This window comes from Ornithorhynchus anatinus, chromosome 3 (genome assembly GCF_004115215.2).
Source record: "Ornithorhynchus anatinus isolate Pmale09 chromosome 3, mOrnAna1.pri.v4, whole genome shotgun sequence".
NCBI lineage: Eukaryota > Metazoa > Chordata > Mammalia > Monotremata > Ornithorhynchidae > Ornithorhynchus > Ornithorhynchus anatinus.
The window spans coordinates 6,348,840-6,369,314 of record NC_041730.1 but is presented as its reverse complement, the minus strand read 5'-3'; the positions used below and the strand labels follow the sequence as shown (position 1 = coordinate 6,369,314).

General features: G+C 61.3%; 1 protein-coding gene across 1 annotated transcript; it reads right to left on the bottom strand.

The window, feature by feature from the left end:
* Positions 1–2,458: 2,458 nt before the first annotated feature.
* On the bottom strand, positions 2,459–20,475 carry DPP3 (dipeptidyl peptidase 3). The gene is made up of 18 exons (XM_029060139.1): positions 20,403–20,475; positions 19,071–19,351; positions 17,903–17,992; positions 17,323–17,460; positions 16,628–16,702; positions 16,436–16,529; positions 15,607–15,737; positions 14,970–15,100; positions 14,581–14,639; positions 14,014–14,208; positions 12,587–12,699; positions 10,993–11,085; positions 10,462–10,524; positions 9,163–9,287; positions 8,898–9,018; positions 5,776–5,955; positions 3,246–3,408; positions 2,459–2,680 (listed from the first exon to the last, which is right to left on the bottom strand). Exons 2-18 carry the CDS (start codon positions 19,344–19,346, stop codon positions 2,505–2,507), a joined length of 2,223 nt encoding a protein of 740 aa, XP_028915972.1. The 5' UTR covers positions 19,347–19,351; positions 20,403–20,475; the 3' UTR covers positions 2,459–2,504.

The following is a 20,475-nucleotide window of genomic DNA, read 5'->3' as shown; positions in this document are numbered from 1 at the left end:
CCACGATCACACAGCTGACGAGTGGCAGAGCGGGGATTCGAACCCACGACCTCTGACTCCCAAGCCCGGGCTCTTGCCACTGAGCCATGCTTCTCATTCATTCATTCAATCGTATTTATTGAGCGCTTACTATGTGCAGAGCACTGGACTAAGCGCTTGGAATGAACAAGTCGGTAACAGATAGAGACGGTCCCTGCCCTTTGACGGGCTCACGGTCTAATCGGGGGAGACGGACAGACGAGAACAATGGCAAGAAATAGAGTCAAGGGGAAGAACATCTCATGAAAACAATAGCAAATAAATAGAACCAAGGTGATGTACATCTCAGCTGGGTGACTTTGGGCGAGTCACTTCACTTCTCTGGGCCTCAGTGACCTCATCTGTAAAATGGGGATTAAAACTACGAGCCCCACATGGGATAACCTGATGACCCTGTATCTCCCCCCCGCGCTTCGAACAGTGCGCTGCACAAAGTAAGCGCTTAACAAATACCAACATTATTTTATTATTTTGATTAGACTGTAAGCCCGTCAACGTGCAGGGATTGTCTCTACCTGTTGCCGAAGGTGTTCATTCCAAGCGCTTAGTACAGTGCTCTGCACATAGTAGGCTTGACAGATACCAGTATTATTATTAGAGAAGCAGCGTGGCTCAGTGGAAAGAGCCCGGGCTTGGGAGTCAGAGGTCATGGGTTTGAATCCTGGCTCTGCCACTTGTCTGCTGTGTGACTGTGGGCAAGTCACTTCACTTCTCTGGGCCTCAGTGACCTCATCTGGAAAATGGGGATTAACCGGGAGCTTCATGCAGGACAACCTGATGACCCAGTATCTCCCCCCAGCGCTTAGAACAGTGCTCTGCACATAGTAAGCGCTTAACAGATACCAACATTATTATTATTATTATTATTATCAATCCCAGCTCTGCCACATTCCCCATCACTAGGGATGGCACTGCCATCCTTCCATCTCACAAGGCCCACAACCTTGGTGATAATCATGATGATGATATTGGTATCTGTTAAGTGCTTCCTATGTGCCAAGCACTGTTCTAAGTGCTGGGGTAGATACAAGGCAATCAGGTTGTCGCCCATAGGGCTCACAGTCTTCATCCCCACTTTACAGATGAGGTCACTGAGGCACAAAGAAGTTAACCTCCACACAAAACAAAAACCTCTCACTGTAGGCTTCAAGGCTCTCCGTCACTCTGCCCCCTCCTACCTCTCCTTCCTTATCTCTTTCCACTGCCCACCCCGCAGGCTCCGCTCCTCCGCCGCTCACCTCACCGTCCCCCGTTCGCGCCCGTCCCGCCGTCGACCCCCGGCCCACGTCCTCCCGCTGTCCCGGAACGCCCTCCCTCCTCACCTCCACCAAACTCTTTCCCTCTTCAACGCCCTACTGGGACCTCAACCTCCTCCAGGAGGCCTTCCCGGACTAAGCCCTCCCTTTGCCTCTGCCCCTCCCCATTCCCCTACTCCCTCCCTCTGCTCTTCCCCCTTCCCCTCCCCACAGCACTTGTGTATATTTGTATGTATTTATTACTCTATTTTATTAATGACGTGTCTATAATTCGATTTATCCATTTCAATGGTATCGATGCCTACTTGTTGTGTGTTTTGCTGTCTCCCCTTTCAGACCGTGAGCTTGTTGTTGGGCAGGGATTGTCCCTATCTGCTGCCAAACTGTACATTCCAGGCGCTTAGTCCAGTGCTCTGCACACAGCAAGCGCTCAATGAATACGACCGAATGAATGCCCGCTTGTCAGCTGTGTGACTTTGGGCAACTCACTCCACTTCTCTGGGCCTCTGTTACCTCATCTGGAAAAGGGGGATTAAGACTGTGAACCCCACGTGGGACCACCTCGTTATCTTGTATCTCCCCCAGCGCTTAGAACAGTGCTTGGCACACAGTAAGCACTTAAATACCGGCATTATTATTATTCCGGCTCCACCCCTTGGCTGCTGTGTGACCTTGAATAAGTCACTTCACTTCTCTGGCCTTAGTTCCCTCATCTGTAAGATGGGGCTTGAAACTGAGAGCCCCACGTGGCACAGATGAGGGAAACGAGGCACGGAGAAGTAAAGTGACATGTCCGAGGTGATGATGATGATGATGGTATTTGTTAAGGGCTTACTAGGTGCCCGGCCCTGTTCTAAGCGCTGGGGTAGATACAGGGTCATCGGGTTGTCTCACGTGGGGCTCAGGGTCTTAATCCCCATTTTACAGACGAGGTCACTGAGGCACAGAGAAGTCAAGTCACTTGTCCAAGGTGACGACGATGGTATTTGTTAACCCGATCTGTTTGTATCCAGCCCAGCGCTTAGTACAGTACATACAGTAAGCGCTTCACAAATTCCCTTGTTATTATTCACGCGGAGGGCCGACGCTGGCAGAAGAACGACGCGGGCACAATCTGGCGGCCTCGCTTCCACACCCGAACCCACAAAACTGACAGACAAGAATGGCAGCCAGCACTGCTTTAATGGGGAAGGGGCCACGCAGCTGTCCTCAGGCTTTATCGGCGGGCACGGTCTCCGCGCCGCACTTCCAAAAGTGGGCATCGGCTCGGGCCAGGCTCGTGAGCATCTCCTCTAACTCCCGCCTGTCTTCGGGGAAGCGCTCGGAGAAGGAGCGGATGAGGCCGGCAGCGGTGGGCTCGTACTCCAGCAGCTGGACTTCTGAACCTGGGAGGGGGGAGAAGGAAGAAATCGACGTCAGCAGGGACGGCTCTGCCCCACCTCGCCTTCGGCAGCAGCTTCTTCTTGGAGAAGCGGCGTAGCTCGGTGGGAAAAGCCCGGGTTTGGAAGTCAGAGGTCATGGGTTCTGATCCCAGCTCCGCCGCTTGTCAGCTGGGTGACTTTGGGCAAGTCACCTCACTTCTCTGGGCCTCAGTTACCTCACCTGTAAAAGGGGGATTAAGACTGTGAGCCCCGTGGGGGACAGGGACCGGTTCCAACCTGCTTAACTTGTACCTACGGCGCCTGGCAGATAGTGAGCGCTTGCCACAGACCGTCACTATTATTATCATTACTATTATTAAGAAGTCACAACTTCTCCGCGTCTCAGTTCCCTCATCTGTAAAAGAGCGTGAGTCCCACGGGAGACAGGGACTGCGGCCAACCTGACGAACTTCTATCTACCCCAGCGCTTAGAACCGTGTTGGGCATAGAGGAGGCGCTTAACAAATACCATCGTCATTAATATTGTCATCATCCTCAGGGGAAGAATCGAGGTGGCAAACGGGGTTACCGTCGTGGCGGGTGCTGGGCTGCACGATGAGCTTGCGGGCCTCCTTGCGCAGCAGGACGGTGTCCCTGAGGGTGAGGAAGCGCTCGGGGGGCTCGTCGGTGACGGCCGAGTAGCCCTCGTACAGCTCTCGTCCCCCGGCCACGTCGCCCGTCGACTTCAGCACCTGACGGTGGGAGAAAGAAGGGGAAGAAGGTCCAGCCCCAGCCCACGCGGTCAATCCATCGGTCGTATTTACTGAGCGCTTCCGGGGTGCAGATCGCAAGCGCTTGGGAGAGTACAGTTACGACAGAGTTGGCAGACGGGCTCGCTGCCCGCGCCGAGCTGACAGTCTAGAGCGGGAGACAGACATTAATATCGATAAATGATGGATAGGGGCATAAGTGCTGCGGGGCTAAGGGAGGGCTGATATAAAGGGGGGGGGGGGTAAATCCAAACGCAAGGGAGACGCCGAAAGGAGCGGGAGAAGAGGAAACGATGACAGTCGGGGAAGACCTCTTGGATCGTCTGTCGGACGTGAAGAAGGAGGCCGTCGTTTTAGACCAAAGGCAGGATGTGGGTGAGCAGTCGGTGGTGAGAAGGATGAGATCGAGGTACAGAGAGCAGGTTAGCGTTCGCGGAGCAAAATGCGCGGGCTGGGTTGTAAAAGGAGAGAAGCGGCGTGGCTGGGTGGAAAGAACGCCGGCTTGGGAGGAAGAGGTCGTGGGGTTCTAACCCCCGATTCTCCCACTTGTCAGCCGTGGGACTTTGGGCAAGTCACTTCACTTCTCTGGGCCTCAGTGACCTCATCTGTAAAATGGGGATGAAGACTGGGAGCCCCACGTGGGACGACCTGATAAACTCCTATCTCCCCCAGGGCTCAGAAAAGGGCTCGGCGCATAGGAAGCGCTTAATGAGTACTACTAATAATGTAATAACGTTGGTATTCGTTAGGCGCTTACTACGCGCCGAGCACTGTTCCAAGCGCTGGGGTAGATACAGGGTCATCAGGTTGTCCCACGTGAAGCTCACAGTTAATCCCCATTCGACAGATGAGGTCACTGAGGCCCAGAGAAGTGAAGTGACTTGCCCACAGTCCCACAGCTGACAAGTGGCAGAGCCGGGATTCGAACTCAAGACCTCGGACTCCCAAGCCCGGGCTCTTTCCACTGAGCCACGCTGCTTCTCTATTATTGTTAGGGATACAATTATTATTAGGACAGCGGCGGCGAGGTGAGGTAGGAGGGAGCGAGGTGACTGAGCGCCTTAAAGCCGACGGCAAGGAGTTTCCCTTTGATGTGGGGAGGTTCTCGAGGAGTGGAGACACACAGACTGAAGGTTTTTGTAGAAAAGTGATCCGGGCCGCAGAGGGAAGCGTGGACTGGAGTGGAGACAAGGAGGCAGGGAGGTCGACAGGGAGGCTGAAGCGGTAGTCGGCAGCGAACAGTAAGAGAAGCAGCGTGGCTCAGTGGAAAGAGCCCGGGCTTGGGAGTCAGAGGTCGTGGGTTCGAATCCCGGCTCGGCCACTTGTCAGCTGTGTGGCTTTGGGCAAGTCACTTCACTTCCCTGAGCCTCAGTGACCTCATCTGTAAAATGGGGATGAAGACTGGGAGCCCCACATGGGCCAGCCTGATCCCCTTGTATCCCCCCAGCGCTTAGAACAGTGCTTTGCACATAGTGAGCGCTTAACAAATGCCATCATTATTATTATTATTATTATTATTATTAATCAAGGTGGGATATAAGGATAAGTACTTGGATTAACGTGGTAGCTGTTCGAATGGGGAGGAAAGGGAGGATTTGAGCGACGCGGTGAAGATTTAACCGACGGGATCTGGCGACGGATCGACCGTGCGGGTCGAGTGGGAGCGCCGAGTCGAGAACGCCACGGTCGATGGGTTTGGGAGACGGGGAGGCCGGTGGTGCCGTTTACAGCGATGAGAAAGTCACACTCCCCCACCGCCAGACGGGGCGGCCAGAGGGGCAACCCCGGTACTGGTCCCGATAAAGGGGAGCACCCGTCTGGCTCCCGGCAGGAATCGGAACGGTTAGGTCGAGCTATTTCGGCCCGACGTTTTCCATCGATCGCGTTTTCCGAGCACCGTACTAAGCGTCTAACAAATACCACCGTCACTTATCACCGATTTTCGGGAAACGGCACCGGACCGGTTGGGTCGTACGATTTTCGGCCCGGCGTTCCGATCGATCCCATCTCTCGAGCCCTTACTGAGCGCAGAGCACCGTACCGAGCGCCGTTCGGACGCCGGCCGGTCCCGGGCCGGCCGGCCCCGGCTCCACGGAGACGAAAGTGGTCACGATCCACAGCGGCAGCGGCCGCCGGGCCCCCTCGCCAGGAGGTGGGGGCTGAGAGGGGTGGAAGAGGAGTTGGGGTGGGGTGAGCCCAAACCACCAAACCCTTTAGACCATTTTTCTCCCTGTCGGTTCCTCCCTGGGGGACTGAGGGGAGACGACGGAAGCGTTCCGTTGAGGGAGGCAGGGGAAAAATGTCGGGGGAAGAGGGCCCGGGGTGGGGTTCGAGGGATGCCCTCTCTACCTGGAGTCGGCGAAGGAAGCGTTCCAGGGCAGGCCTGCCCACCGAGCGGATCTTGCTGCGATCCAGGCGGACCCTGGCATCCGGGCGCCCGTCGGAGCCGGCGGTGGGGACGACGCTGACGAGGCCCTCTCCGGCTTCCAGCAGGACCCTCAGGATCACAAATCGAGCCTGCATGTGAGCCTGCGGCAACGGGAAGGGCTCGCTTAGTGAGAAGCAGCCTGGCGCAGCGCATAGAGTACAGGCCTGGGAACCAGAAGGTCCTGGGTTCTCATCCCGGCTCCGCCACTCGTCTGCTGGGGGACCTTAGGCAGGTCACTTCGCTTCTCTGGGCCTCAGTTACCTCATCTGTCAAGTGGGGGTCAGGAACGTGAGCCCCACGTGGGACGGGGGCCGCGTTTAATGCGACTTGCCTGTATCCACTGCAGCGCTCAGTAGAGTAAATACGACTGAACGCAGCGGCTGGCACCTAGTAAGCGCTTATTTTTATTTTCTCCTCCCCACACCATTCAGCAGCCCTCCCTCCCAGGCCCTGGTTGCCCTTTATCTCCTCAATCAATGGTATTTATTGAGCGCTCTCTGTGTACAGAGAAGCAGCGTGGCTCGGTGGAAAGAGCCCAGGCTGGGGAGTCGGAGGTCATGGGTTCAGATCCCGGCTCTGCCGCTCGTCGGCTGCGTGACTTTGGGCAAGTCGCTTCCCTTCTCTGAGCCTCAGTGACCTCATCGGTCAAATGGGCATTAAGACTGTGAGCCCCCCGTGATCACCTTGTATCCTCCCCGGCGCTTAGAACAGGGCTTTGCACGTAGTAAGCGCTTAACGAATGCCAGCATTATTTCTTCTTCTTCTTCTTCTTCTTTTTACTACAGAGCCCTGTACTAAGCGCTTGGGAGAGTACAATAAAGCAGGGTCGGTAGATATGTTTCATTCCTTCAATTCTATCGGATCTAATGAGCGCTTAACTGTGTGCAGGGCTCTGCACTAAGTGCTTGAGAGAGTACATTACCACAATCAACAGACACATTCCCTGATCACAATGAGCTTAAAAGTCTAGAGGCGGGGGAGACAGGTAGCAATACAGATAGAGAAATGAGAAATGTACTTAAATGCTTTGGGGCTGGGGCCGGGGGCGGGTGGGGAGAACAGAGGGAGCAAGTCGGGGTGACGCAGAAGGGAGTGGGAGAAGAGGAAAGGGGGGGCTGAGTCTGGGAAGGCCTCTTGGAGGAGACTGGGCTTGGACAGAGGAGCAGCGTGGCTCAGCGGAAAGAGCCCGGGCTTGGGGGCCAGAGGTCATGGGTTCGAATCCCGGCTCTGCCCCTGGTCAGCTGTGTGACCGTGGGCCAGTCACTTCACTTCTCTGGGCCTCAGTGACCTCCTCTGGAAAACGGGGACGAAGACTGAGTCTCACGTGGGACAACCCGATTACCTTGTATCTCTCTCAGCGCTTAGAACAGTGCTCTGCACACAGGAAGCGCTTAACGGATACCAACATTATCAATAAGGCTTTGAAGGGGGTGAGGAGGCTTTGCTTCGCTCCCCACTTTGCTCACGGGATAACCCGAAGGCGAGGGAGGGGATCGGAGAGGGGAGGGAGGAGAGGGGCCGTGGCCAGCAGGCCCTGACCTCTTGCTAGACTGGAAACCCACCGTGTCAGGGAATCTGTTGTACTGCTCTTTTGTGCTCTCCCAAGTGCTCAGTACGGTGCTCTGCACGCAGTAAGCACTCAGTAAACGCGACTGACTCCTGCTAACAAGTGTCCGTCAAATGCGTTCCTCTGCACGGATCCCTGTACCAAGTACCGGGAAGCAACGCGGCCTAGTGGAAAGGGCCCGCGCCTGGGAGTCGGAGGGCCTGGGTCCTAATCCCAGCTCTACCACTTTTCATTCATTCAATAGTATTTCTTGAGGGCTCACTATGTGCAGGGCACCGGACTAAGCGCTTGGAATGGACAATCCGGCCACAGATAGAGACCATCCCTGCCCACCGACGGGCTCCCAGTCTAATCGGGGGGAGGGAGACGGACAAAAACAAGACAACTTAATCACGATGAACAGAATCAAGGGGACGGACATCTCGTTAACGAGCTCTGCGACCTCGGGCCGATCGCTTCACTTCCCCGCGCGCCTCGGCTTCCTCGTCTGCAAAATGGGGATCTGACACCTGCTCTCCCTCCTGCTCAGACCGTGAGCCGGCGACCGCGTCTGACCTGATTCATTCATTCGATCGTACTCATTGAGCGCTTACTGTGCGCAGAGCACAGTACTAAGCGCTTGGGAAGTACCATTCGGCAAAAAATAGGGACGATCCCTGCCCACAAGGGGCTCACGGTGTAGAAAGGGGGAGACAGGCATAAGAAACAGTAAACTGGCATCAGTGTAATCATCTCGTCTCTACTCCCACCGCTCAGTACAGTGTTCGATACGGTACGCGCTTCACAAATCCCACCGTCATCATTAACGGAAAGAATACCCCGCTGAGAATCGGCGGGAGTTCCGGGTCCTCAATTTTATCGGCGTGGCTTGGTGGATCGAGCACGGGGCCCGGGAGTCGGGAGGACCTGGGTTCCAATCCCGGCTCTCTCACAGAGAAGCAGCGTGGCTCAGTGGAAAGAGCCCGGGCTTGGGAGTCAGAGGGCACGGGTTCGAATCCCGGCTCCGCCGCTTGGCAGCCGGGTGACTGTGGGCAAGTCACTTCACTTCTCTGGCCCATCTGTAAAATGGGGATGAAGACTGGGAGCCTCACGTGGGACAAACCCGACGACCCTGTATCTACTCCGGCGCCTAGAACAGTGCTCTGCACGTAGTAAGCGCTTAACAAATACCCACATCATTATTATCATGTCCGCTGTGCCACCTTGGGTGAGTCACCTGACTTCGCTAGGCCTCGGTTCCCTCATCTGCCAAATGGGGATTAAGAGCGTGAACCCCACGCGGGGACAGGGACCGCGTCCAACCTAACCTGTACCTGGCCCGGGGTTTCAGAACGGCGCTTGGCACAGAGCGAGCGCTTAACAAGTCCTAAAATTATCATCATCTTCTCCCCCTTCCTCCCCGTCCTCCTGCCCTCCGGGGAGGGGCAGGGTGGGGGGGGGGGGTCCTGTTCCTCTCTAGGGGCCCCCTCCCCCTACCTGTCTCCAGCTGGACGTCTCAGGGGTGTAGAACTCAAGGCCGAGCAGCCCCGCCCGCACCATGTTGAGCCAATTCACGTAGATCACGTCTTCGGCCTCGGGGCCCCCCAGCCCGAAGATCCTGCCCAAAGACAAGGACTGAGGAGGGGGAGATGGAGCCGCTCAGCCTGTCGTCGCCCCCTCCAAGCAAAACCCCGTGAGACTCCTCCTCCTTCCTGCTCCTCAGGCCCCCGTCCCCGTCCCGCCCTCCCTCCCCGGCCCTTACTGGAGCACTTGGGGGTTGAGGCCCAGGTAGAGGCCCACGCTCTCGGCCCGACACTCCTCGTAGCTGGACGCGATGGTGCTGAACTTGCTGTCCCAGGTCTCGCCGCTCCGGTACCAGCTGGCGATCTGTAGGGCGGAGGAGGGGCGGTCAGTCGGCTGGATGGAGCACCTGCGGCGGGCAGAGCGCTTGGGAGACGACGCTACAGCTCTTCCATCGTATTTATCGCGCGCTTACTGGGTGCAAAGCACTTCTCTACGTGCTTGGGAGGGTACAGTGTAAGACGCATTCCCGCCCCCCCAGCGAGCTCCCGGTCTAGAGGGGGAGACTGACATTCATATAGATAAATACACCGTAGACAGACACGGCCATATACATATGTGTTGTGGGGATGGGAGGGAGGATGAATGAAGGAGCGCGGAAGGGAGTGGGAGAAGAGGAGAGGAGGGCTTAGTCAGGGAAGGCCTCTTGGAAGACAGTGGATAAAACACGGGCCTGAGAGTCAGAAGGTCATGGGTTCTAATCCCAGCTCCGCCACTCGTCTGCCGTGTGACCCTGGGCAAGACGCTTCACCTCTCTGGGCCTCGGTTCTCTGTAAATCGGGGATTAAGACTGAGAGCCCCATGCGGGATGGGGGACTGCGCCCAACCCGATTGAATCATGTAGGTATCTGTCAAGCGCTTACTCCGTGCAGGGCGCCGTTCTAAGCGCTGGGGTGTACGAGGGAATCAGGTTGCCCCACACGAGGCTCACAGTCTTCATCCCCATTTTACAGATGAGGTCACTGAGGCCCAGAGAAGCGAAGCGACTTGCCCCCCCCAGCCACACCGCTGACAGGTGGCAGAGCCGGGATTCGAACCCATGACCTCTGGCTCCCAGGCCCGTGCTCTTTCCACTGAGCCACGCTGCTTCTCTAATTCGCCCATAGCCATCCAGCCCGGCACACAGCAAGCGCTTTACAGATACCGCAGCTGTTATTATTATTAGATAACGGGCAAGGCCGTGAGCTCGCCGTGGGCATGGAGCGCGTGCCTGTTGCTGTGCTGTACGCTCCCAAGCACTCGGTACAGTGCTCTGCGCACAGTTAGCGCTCCTGAAATAGGATTCAAAGAAAGAAAGACACATTTCCTGCCCACGGTGAGCTGACAGTCAGGAGGAAGAAGGGATGGGGGAGGTTTCCGAGGGTCCAGTTTTCTTCCTTCCTTCCTTCCTTCATTCCCCTGCTCCCATTCTGGAGGTGGAACAGTGGGGGTGTCTCTCCCCGCCTGCGCCTCCCCGCTCCCGTCCCGTCCCGGTCCTCACCCGTTCTCCGGTTTCAGGGTTGATCACCGTCTCCCGGTCAAAGTTGAACGCTCCCGTCTCGTCCTGGAGGTGGGAGGGAGGGAGATAAGGAGCCGGAGCCCCAGGGTTTGGGGGAACCTCCCACTCCCCCGAACTCGGGGAGCAGTGGGGGAGTCGGATCGGCTGCCGGGTGAGGCTGCGGGGAGGTGACCGGGGCGGAGCTTCCCGCAGTCACAATTCGGAGCCGGGGGATCCTAATCAGTCCACTGTGTTTCCTGAGCGCTTACAGCGTGCAGAGCGCCGTACTCAGCACTTGGGAGAGTACGCAATATCCATATAACAGACGTATCCCCTGCCCACAGTGAGTTGACAGATGAGAAAGAAATAAAATCGGGGCACGGGACCCGAGTTCTCCAGGCCCGGAAACCGACTCCGAGGTGGAGGCGGCCCGGCCGACGGGAACGGCCCGCAACAGGCAGGGGACGACCGTCACGGCCTCTCCCCGGGGTTCCCCCTCCCTCCTTTGGGCGCCGCGGGCGGGGTCCTCCTCACCTGCACGAAGAGCTTCCCGCTGCCGTGACCGAGCAGCTCGTGCAGGCCCACCTGCACCTCGAAAGACGGCCCCTTCCAGCGGATGTAGAGGTCCTGCCGGGACACACACGCACACCACCCCCTTCACGCCCGCCTCGGGGCGCCCCCGGACCTCCCCCGGACCTCCCCCGTCTCTTCGAATGATCTCCTCTGTTAGATGGGAGAAGCGGTCCGGGAGCAGCGGGGCTTAGCGGAGAGAACGCGGGCTCGGGAGTCGGAGGTCGTGGGTTCTAACCCCGGCTCCGCCGTTTTTCAGCTGGGTGACCCTGGGCAAGTCACTTCGCTTCTCTGGGCCTCAGTCCCCTCATCTGGAAAACGGGGATGAAGACTGCGAGCCCCACCTGGGACAACCTGATGACCTTGTATCTACCCCAGCGCTCGGAACAGTCTTGGGCACACAGTAAGCGCTTAACAAATACCATCATCATCATCCTCCGGCTTACTGGCCAGACTCCCCAGGCCTGGGAGCCAAAAAGACCTGGCTTCTGATCCTGATTCCGCCACTCGTCTGCCGTGCGACTTCGGGTCGCTTCACTTCTCTGTGCCTCAGTTACCTCCTCTGCAAAATGGGGATTAAAAGTGGGAGCCCCGTGTGGGACAGGGACTCTGCCCAACCTAAGTGACTCGTATCTACCCCAGTGCTTAGAAGAGCGCTCGGCACTTAGTAAGTGCTTAAGTCCCATAGTTATTATTACTATTATTAGATCGGGAGCTCTTTGTAGGCAGGGAGTGTATCCTCTTCATCAACTGGACTCTCCCAGATGCTAAATACAGGGCTCCGCCCACCGCAAGAGTTGAGTCCATACCGTTTTGTTAATGGCATCTGCAAAGTGCTCACTACGTGCCGGGGACCGTACTAAGCGCCGGGACAGATACGAGCTAGTCGGGTTGGACGGAGTCCTCGTCCCCCACGGAGCCCTCGGTCGCGATTCCCATTTCCCAGCCGAGGTTACTGAGGCCAAGAGAAGTGAAGTGCCCTGCCCACGGTCCCACAGCAGACCGGTCCTTCTGACTCCCAGGCCCGTGCTCTAGGCTAAGTAAGAGGAAGAGATATCTAATACCCATTTTACTGGGGGGGTTTTTTTTTGGCGTTTTTGTTTAAATAGTATTTATCAAGTGCTTACTTCCCATGGGCTAGACAGAAGCCGATCAGGTTGGACCCAGTCCACGTCCCACATGGGGCTCACCGTCTTAATCCCCATTTGGCAGTTGGGGAAACAGGGCCAGAGAAGTTAAATGAAACAGCGAGGAACTGGCAGAGCTGGGACTGGCAAAATGACAACAACTGCGGCATTTGTTACGTGCTTACCACGTGCCAGGCGTCGTACTTACGGACGGCCCCGACGGGCCGCTCGGGACGGATCCAGCCGCCCGACCCTTGGCTTCTCGCTCCCCGGCCGCCCCCCGCCCGACCTTCCCCTCCGTCGTCGTCGCGCACGGGGACACTGGGGCCGTCGGTCTGCCCCACGGCCGTTCTCTCGGGGGGCAGAGATTAGGGCAGAAGAGCCAGTCGATCGATCGCCGGGGTCCCCCTTGCTACCCGGGCCCCGCCCACCTTGTCCTCCTCTTCCAGGAAGGTGAGCTTCTCCCGGTTGGTGGCATAGGCCACGGCCAGCACGTTCCCCAGGGAGACGTTCTTGAAGCCGTCGGTCTGCCGGATGTCGTCATCTGGGGGAGGCGGAGGGCAAGGGGCCCGGATCAGAGGGCGGGAGGGCCGGGTCGGGGCCGGAAGGAAGAGGGGCTTTGGGTGGGGATGGAGAGGATGGTGTGGTGTGGCCACCCGGGCTATTGATTAATAATAATAATAATAATAGTGATACTGGTTAAGCCCTTACTGTGCGCCAGGCGCTGTGCTAAGCACTGGTGTAGATACACGATAATCAGGTTGGACGCCGGCCCCGTCCCGCCAAGGGCTCCCGGTCTCAATCCCCAGATTAGAGATGAGAAGCAGCGCGGCTCAGTGGGAAGAGCCCGGGCTTGGGAGTCCGAGGTCATGGGTTCGAATCCAGGCTCCGCCACTTGTCAGCTGGGTGACTGTGGGCAAGTCACTGAACTTCTCGGGGCCTCAGTTCCCTCATCTGTCAAATGGGGATGAAGACCGTGAGCCTCACGTGGGACAATCTGATTATCCTGTATCCACCCCGGCGCTTAGAACAGTGCTCGGCACAGAGTAAGCGCTTAACAAATACCAACGTCATCGTTTGGCTCAGTGGTAAGGGCCTGGGCTTCGGAGTCGGAGGTCATGGGTTCGACTCCCGGCTCTGCCGCTTGTCAGCCGTGTGACTGACTGTGGGCGAGTCACTTCGCCTCTCTGGGCCTCAGCGACCTCATCTGTAAAATGGGGATTAACTGGGAGCCTCACGTGGGTCAACCTGATGACCCCGTATCTCCCCCAGCGCTTAGAACAGCGCTCCGCACATAGTAAGCGCCGAACAGATACCAACCTTATTATCGATGCCAAGGATGGGTGAGGGGCGGGGTGGGGGCGGGGTGGTATAGGGTAGTGGACCGCTCACTGGCAGAGGCATGCCGGGAACGACAATAATAATAACAACAACAGTAGTTCTTGTTAAGCGTTTACGCTGTGCCAAACACTGTCGCAAGCGCTCGGACAGATACAAGTTAAGCAGGGTGGACACCGTCCCTTTCCCCCGTGGGGCTCACGGTCTTGATCCCCATTTTACAGATGAGGGAACTGAGGCCCAGAGGAGTGAAGCGACTTGCCCGGGATCACACCGAAGACACGTGGCAGAGCCAGGATCAGAACCCAGATCCTTCTGACACGCTGGGAACGAGAAGAGCACGGAGGGAGCGGCAGGCAGTCGGACGGGGGCGCCCAGCGGCGGGGGTGAAGGGGAAACTAAGCTCGCCGCGGGCGGGGAACGTATCTGTCTGCTGTCGTACCGTCCTCTCCCAGGCGCTCGGTCCAGTGCCCCGCACAGGGTAAGCGCTCGATACCTACGACGGAACGGAGGGACTCACAGTTGGGGATGTTGATGCCGGCGGGGATGCCGGAGCCGGCGAAGGCGAGGACGTCCAGGGAGGTGAAGTCGGGGGTGAGGAACTTGTCCTTCTCGAAAGCAGGGGGCCAGGGCAGCTCCCTCAGCAGCTGTTCCGCGCTCTCCACCAGCTGCCCAAACTTGGCGCTCATGGATCTGTTCACCACCGCCACGAAACCTGACGGGGCCGACCGGGACGGGGCGGGGGTAAGAAAGAAAACAAAAATCCTCCCCGGCCTCTCCACACCCAGCCATCGCTTTCTCCTCGCCTCTCCCCGCGTCACGTCCACCCCCCCCCCCCCCGCCCCCCCGGACTCTCCACCCAGAGATCCTCCCCGGGAGGAAACGGGGACGGAATGTCCAGGGAAAGCTGAGGATCGGGGAAACGGAGGCAGCCCCGAGAAAACCGTCCCGTCCCGACCCCTAGCCTGTCAAGCTCGTTACGGGCAGGGGACGTGCGTCCCGACTCTGTCGTGCGGTCCCCTCCCGGCCCTTCGCGCGGTGCCCGGCCCGCGGGAAGCGCTCCATCCGCACCGCCCACCGAAGGTACCTTCGAACTCTCCCCGGGAGCCAAACGGGTCACGGTAGCTCTCGATGAAGCCGATGTAACTGGGTAACGACAGCAACGATAACGGCCGTTAAGCGCCGCCCGCGTGTCGAGCGCCCCGAACGCTGGGGGAGATGGGAGAGTCGGTCCCCGTCCCCCCGCGGGGTTTCCAATCCGAGGCGGGGAGGGAGAACGGGCGTCGGACCCCGCCGCTTTCCCGTTTCGGTCAGCGAAGCCCGGGGGGGCGAGGCGGCTGGCCCGAGGTCGCGCGGCGGAGCCGGAATCTGGGACCCAGACGCGGGCTCTTCCCGCCGGGCCGGGCCGCCGAGGGAGGACGGGGGAGACGGAGGAGGGCGGGGCTGGGGCGGAAGGGGAGGAGGAGCCGTCCTCACCTCTCCACGATGGGCCCCTTGTCCCGGATCCAGTGTCTTGACCCCTCCTTGTGCGCTTCGATGGAACCGTGGGTAAAGCTCGCTATGTACTGGGTCAGCATCCGCTCCTGGTGGCCGTTGGCTGCGTAGGCCTGTCCGGGGTTGGGGGAGACCGAAGCTGGCGCTCCGTTAAGCCCTTACTACGTGCCAGGCGCTGTGCTGAGCGCCGGAGCGGATGCACGATAATCAGGTTGGACGCAGTCCCTGTCCCTCCGAGGGCTCCCGGTCTCGATCCCCGGATCACAGACGAGACAACTGAGGTCCGGGGAAGCGAGGCGACTCGCCCGAGGTCACGCGGCAGACACGGGGCGGGGGCCCCGTTAGAACCCAGGTCCTTCCGACTCCCGGGCCCGTGCCCTATCCGCCAGGCCTCACCGCTTCTCTACTGACGCCAAGGGCGGGTGAGGGGAGCCGGGGACAGGCGGTCCCCCCACCCCCGGGCGGCTCCGTCCCGCGCCGTCCCGGGCCCCCTTCGAGCCGCCGGCCGGCCCCCTCCTCCTTCCACGGGGAGGGGGCTCAGGGAGGGACGACCGGGAGGCCGGGGGGGGGGGGGGGGGGGGGGCGGGCCCCGGCTGGCCGGCCTCCTCGGCCGGGCTACCTTGGCCTTCTCCAGGTGCTCCACCACCTTCTTCAGGATGGGAGCGTAGTCCCCTCGGGTCACCCGGAAGTGGCTCCCCTTGAACTCGGAGCTCTTCAGCTTCGGGGTCACGTCGGAGTCCGGAGCGGAATCTGGGAGCGGGTTGGGAGGGAGAGGGTGGCGTCCCCCGGCCGCCCCGCAACCACGCTCAAAGTCCTGAGGCCACGGAGGTGGCTCCTGCTCTTCCTCCCGCACTCCGGGTGCTTAGTGATACTGCTAATGATAATGAGGTATTTCTTCCGCGCTCCCTAAGCACCGTACTCAGTGCCGGGGTGGAAATGAGCTGATCAGGATGGACACGGTCCCCGCCCCTCAAGGGGCTCACGGTCTTAATCCCCGTTTTTCAGCTGGGGGAACTGAGGCCCAGAGAAGTGAAATGACTCGCCCAAGGTCACACAGCAGACAGGCGGTGAAGCCGGGATCAGAACCCAGGTCCTTCCGACTGCCAGGCCCCTGCCGCTTCCCCGGCACGGTGCCCAACGCGCGGTAGATGCGCGATAGGTAAGACCGCCTGGACTCCGCAGTAGCCTCCTATCCACCTTCCGAACACCCTCAGCGAGGAGACCATCTCACGCCCCCGGCCGTCCGGGGGCCGAAGCTCTAGACCGTAAGCTCGCCGTGGGCACTTACGGTTCTAGCGTCCTCTCCCGAGCACTTCACCCGGTGCCCTGAGCACAGTAAGCGCTCGACACACACGACCGGATCGAATCAAAGACCCGCGAGGGGCCGGGGGGGGGGAGCCCCACCGCCCCTCCGGCCTCGGCCCGTCCCCGCGGCCCGGACCACTCACCCCCGCCGAGCACCGAGGCCAGCCGCACCTCGTAGCGGGGCTTCCCTTGCTCATCCAGCTCCTTGAAGAGCCGAGTGTTGTAGGCGCTGAGATTCTGGAAGAGAGCGGGCCGGGCGGAGCTCGGGAGGGCTGCCCAGCGGCCTCTTGGCCCTTCCCCGGCCCCCTCCCCACCTCCCACCCAGGGGTCCCCACCTGGGCGTCCAGGAAGCTCTGGGCCAGCTTGGCATCCTCCAGGGTGCAGTTTCCGGAGAAATAGGTGGTGATGCCCTGTGCGGGGGAGACACGAGGGGTGGAGGAAGACCGGTGAAGCAGCGGGGTTCGGTGGCTCGAGCCCAGCCCCGGGAGGCGGAGGGACCCGGGTTCCCGACCCGGCTCCGCCACGTATCTGCCGGGTGACCGAGGGCGAGTCGCTTCACCTCTCTGGGCCTCGGTTGCCTCATCCGAGAAATGGGGATTGAGAGGTGAGTCCCGTGGCGGACGGGGAGCGTGTCCAAGCTCAGAAGAGCGCCTGGCACACAGTAAGGGCTCATCAAACACCAAAGTTATTATTATGATGGGTGCCCCCTCAATAGCTCCTCCCCGCCGCCCACCGTCTACCCTCCCTCCCCCAAACCCAGTCCGATGCGGTTCCTAACCCCCCTCCTTCACCAGTGGGCCCCGGATCTTCCCGCTAGGCCTGCGGTCCTCCCCTGGGCTCAGCTTTCCTCAGTTTACCCCTTACCGCCCCCCTCAATCTCCCACCGCCTCTTCTCGTTCCCATCCGGCCACCCCCGCGTCGCCCCGGGTCCCCGGACTCCTTCCGCGTTCCGCCCCTCGCCGATCCCTCCGCCTCTGTACGCCCCCTCCCGCCCACCGATTCCCCTCCCGCTCCGTGGCCGGACCCTCACCTCGTCCCCCAGCCCCAGATGGCGCTGCCGGGGTTCCAGGGAAAACATGGGGTCCCTGCAGGTGCGCCAAAGCTCCCCGATTTCTTCAGGGTGCTCTTGGGCCGCCTGACTCCCCAGCACCAGCCGCTCCAGCTTCTCCTTCGGGGGGCGGAAAGGGGAGAGAGGGGGCCCGGAGGGGTGAGCGCCGCTCCCTTTCGGTCATTCGCTCATCCAGTCGTATTTACCCAACGCTTACCGCGCGCGGAGGACCGTACTGAGCGCTCGGGAGAGACGCGTCCCCCGCACGCGAGGAGCTTACGGGCCCCGGCGGGGGAGAGACGCATCGACACGGACGGATAAACGACGGATACGGACATACGTGCCGCGGGGCTGGGAGGGGAGGAGGAACCGAGGGAGCCCGTCTCCCCACTCTCCTCTTTCGCCCCCGCACGATCCCTCCCCTCGACCCCCGCCCCACGAACCAGGTCCCGCCTGAGCTCTCCGAGCCCCTCCCCGCTTCCCCGCAGAAACCACGAGGGCGGCTTCCCCCAGTCCCCTCCCCGACCGCCCCCGACGCCTCCCGTCGGACCCTCCGGCTCACCTTGGGCAAGTTGGGAACGAACTTGGTGTCGCCGAAGGACTTGTAGTTGCCCATGTTGGAGTAGATGCCAGCGGCATAGACCAGGAAGGCCTGTGGGGACGAGGAAGGGCGGCGGAGTCGGAGACCCGGGGCCGGGGGGCGACCCGGGGCGGAGGAAGAGGCGCGGAACGGGGTCCGGGGTCACCCGGGGGCCCACCCCCCACCTCCGGAGGACCGGGAAGCGGACGGGAGGAACGGCCGGGGGCTCCGTGGCCGGCTCCCGGCCGTCGGTCGCGCCCGGGATCGAGTCGGGGCTTCGGCCACGGCGCCCCGAGACCCCCGGGGTCTGAGGGAGGGGATGGGTCTCGGGCCGCCCCCCTCCCTCCCCCGTCTTCTACCAACCCCAAGGAAGAGGGGTGGGGGCGGCCGGGTGCGCTCGGGACGGGAGGGACAGACGACAACAGCGAGGGAAACGATAACCGTAGCATCCGTTAAGCGCTCACTACGGGCCAACCGCCGTACTGAGCGCTGGGGCGGATACAAGCGAACCGGGTTGGACCCAGTCCCCGGGCTTGGGAGTCAGAGGTCAGGGGTTCGAATCCCGGCTCTGCCACTCGTCAGCTGTGTGACTGTGGGCGAGTCACTTCGCTTCTCTGGGCCTCAGTTACCTCATCTGTAAAACGGGGCTTGAGACCGTGAGCCTCCCGGGGGACCACCCGATGACCCCGTATCCCCCCCGGCGCCCAGAACGGCGCTCTGCACGTAGTAAGCGCTTAACAGATACCAACGTTATCATCACGACTTGTCCGCGGGGCCACACCGGGCCTCTCGGTGACCTCACCCGGAAAACGGGGATTAACCGGTGAGCCCCACGTCCACCCGTCACCACCTCGGGTGGGCTCACGGTCTCAGGCCCCATTTGCCAGAAAAGGTCTCCGAGGCCCAGAGAGACGACGGGACTCGCCCCGGGTCACCCCGCGAGCGGGCGGCCGAGCCGGGATCGGGGCCCGCGGGCCTCCCGACCCCCGGGTCCCGGCGCCGCCGCGCCGCCTCTCGACGGAAGGAGGCGACGGCCGAAACCGGGGGGCGGGAGGCCGGAGAGGGACGGGCTTCGGGCGGGTGACGGGCGGCGCGGGCGCGGGGGGTCCGGGGAGGGGGTCCGCCTCCCGGGCCGCGGGGCGGGGCGTACCTGAAACTCATCCTCGGTGAGCCCCTCCCGCAGGGCCGACCGTCGGAGCCGCTCGGGGTCCCGGGCCTCGAAGAGGCGGCCGAGGAGGGCGTAGATGTGGGGGGCCTCGGGCGAGGTCTGCAGCAGCACCACCAGGCCCCCGTACCAGGCCGCCCGCGACAGGTGGTGGGCGTAGAGCCGCTCCGCGGGGGACAGCAGCGCGAACGCCTCCCGGCAATCCAGGCCGGCCACCCCGATGTCATTGGGGAGGACGTACTGGGCGTCCGCCCGGGCCATGTCCGCTGCGGGACGCGACGCCGGTGACGGGAGGGGCCCCGGCGGCCCCGACGCCCCCTCTCCGCCTAAGGGCTCCCTCCCGGGTACACGTGCCGGCGCGGACGCGCGCCAAGCACCCCTCGACGGATACCATCGAGCGAGCACGGGACGCCGTACCGAGCGCCTCCCGGGGCCCGGGTCGGGGGTCACCGCCCACCTCCCGCACCGCTTTCCGGAGCTAGCGTTCCCGGCGGGTCCTCCCCGGCGGCCCCCCCGGGACCCCGCGCGTGGACGAGCTCCCGCGAGCGGGGCACCGCCCCCCCTTCTCCCCTGCGCCTCCTCCCGCGCCCCCTTCCCTCCCCCCTCCGCCTCCTCTTTATCCCCCCAACTCCCATCCCTCCCCCTCCTCCTCCCGCCCCTTCTTTTTACCCTCTACCTCCTCCTCGTGCCCCTTCCCACCTCCTCCTCGCGCCCTTCACGCCTTCCTCCCCTCCCCCTCCCGCCCCTTCTTTTTACCCTCTACCTCCTCCTCGCGCCCCTCACACCTCCCCCCCCATCACCTCCTCTTTGTGCCCCCTCTACTTTGCCCTCCGCCTCCTCCTCGCGCCCCTTCTTTTTTTACCCCCTACCTCCTCCTCGTGCCCCTCACACCTCTCCGCCTCTCCCTCGTGCCCCCTCTTCATTTCCCTCCCCTTCCTCCACGTGCCCCCTCCCCTCTCTTCTTTGCCCTCCACGTGCCCCCTCGCTTCCCCCTCGTAGCCCCTCTCCTTTTCCCTCCACCTCCTTCACGTGCCCCCTCCCCCCCTCCCCCGTGCACCTGCCTCCACCTCCTCGTGCCCCCTCCTCCTCCACCTCGTGCCCCTCCCCGCCCCCGTGCCCCGTCTTCTCTTCCCTCCACCTCCTCCCCGTGCCCCCTCCCCTCCACCTTGTAGCCCCTCTTCTTTTCCCTCCTCCACTTGCCCCCTCCACCTCCTCTGCGCCCCCCCTTCCCTCCCCCCCACCTTGTGCCCCCCCTTCTTTTCCCTTCCCCCCCCCGCCCCACCTGTCCCCCGTGCCCCCAGGCCCCCGGCCTCTCACCTGCAGCTCCTGTCCTGCGGGCCGTCAGTGTGTGTCAGTGTGTGTGTGGGGGTGTCAGTGTGTGTGCGGGTGG

Excerpts from the sequence above, each read along its gene's own strand:
- DPP3 (XM_029060139.1), bottom strand. The coding sequence starts at position 19,346 with ATGGCCCGGGCGGACGCCCAGTACGTCCTCCCCAATGACATCGGGGTG. Across the intron at positions 17,993-19,070 it reads TCACCGAGGATGAGTTTCAG|GCCTTCCTGGTCTATGCCGC; the intron begins GTACGCCCCGCC and ends TCGTCCCCACAG. Across the intron at positions 15,101-15,606 it reads AGCACCTGGAGAAGGCCAAG|GCCTACGCAGCCAACGGCCA; the intron begins GTAGCCCGGCCG and ends AACCCCGGACAG.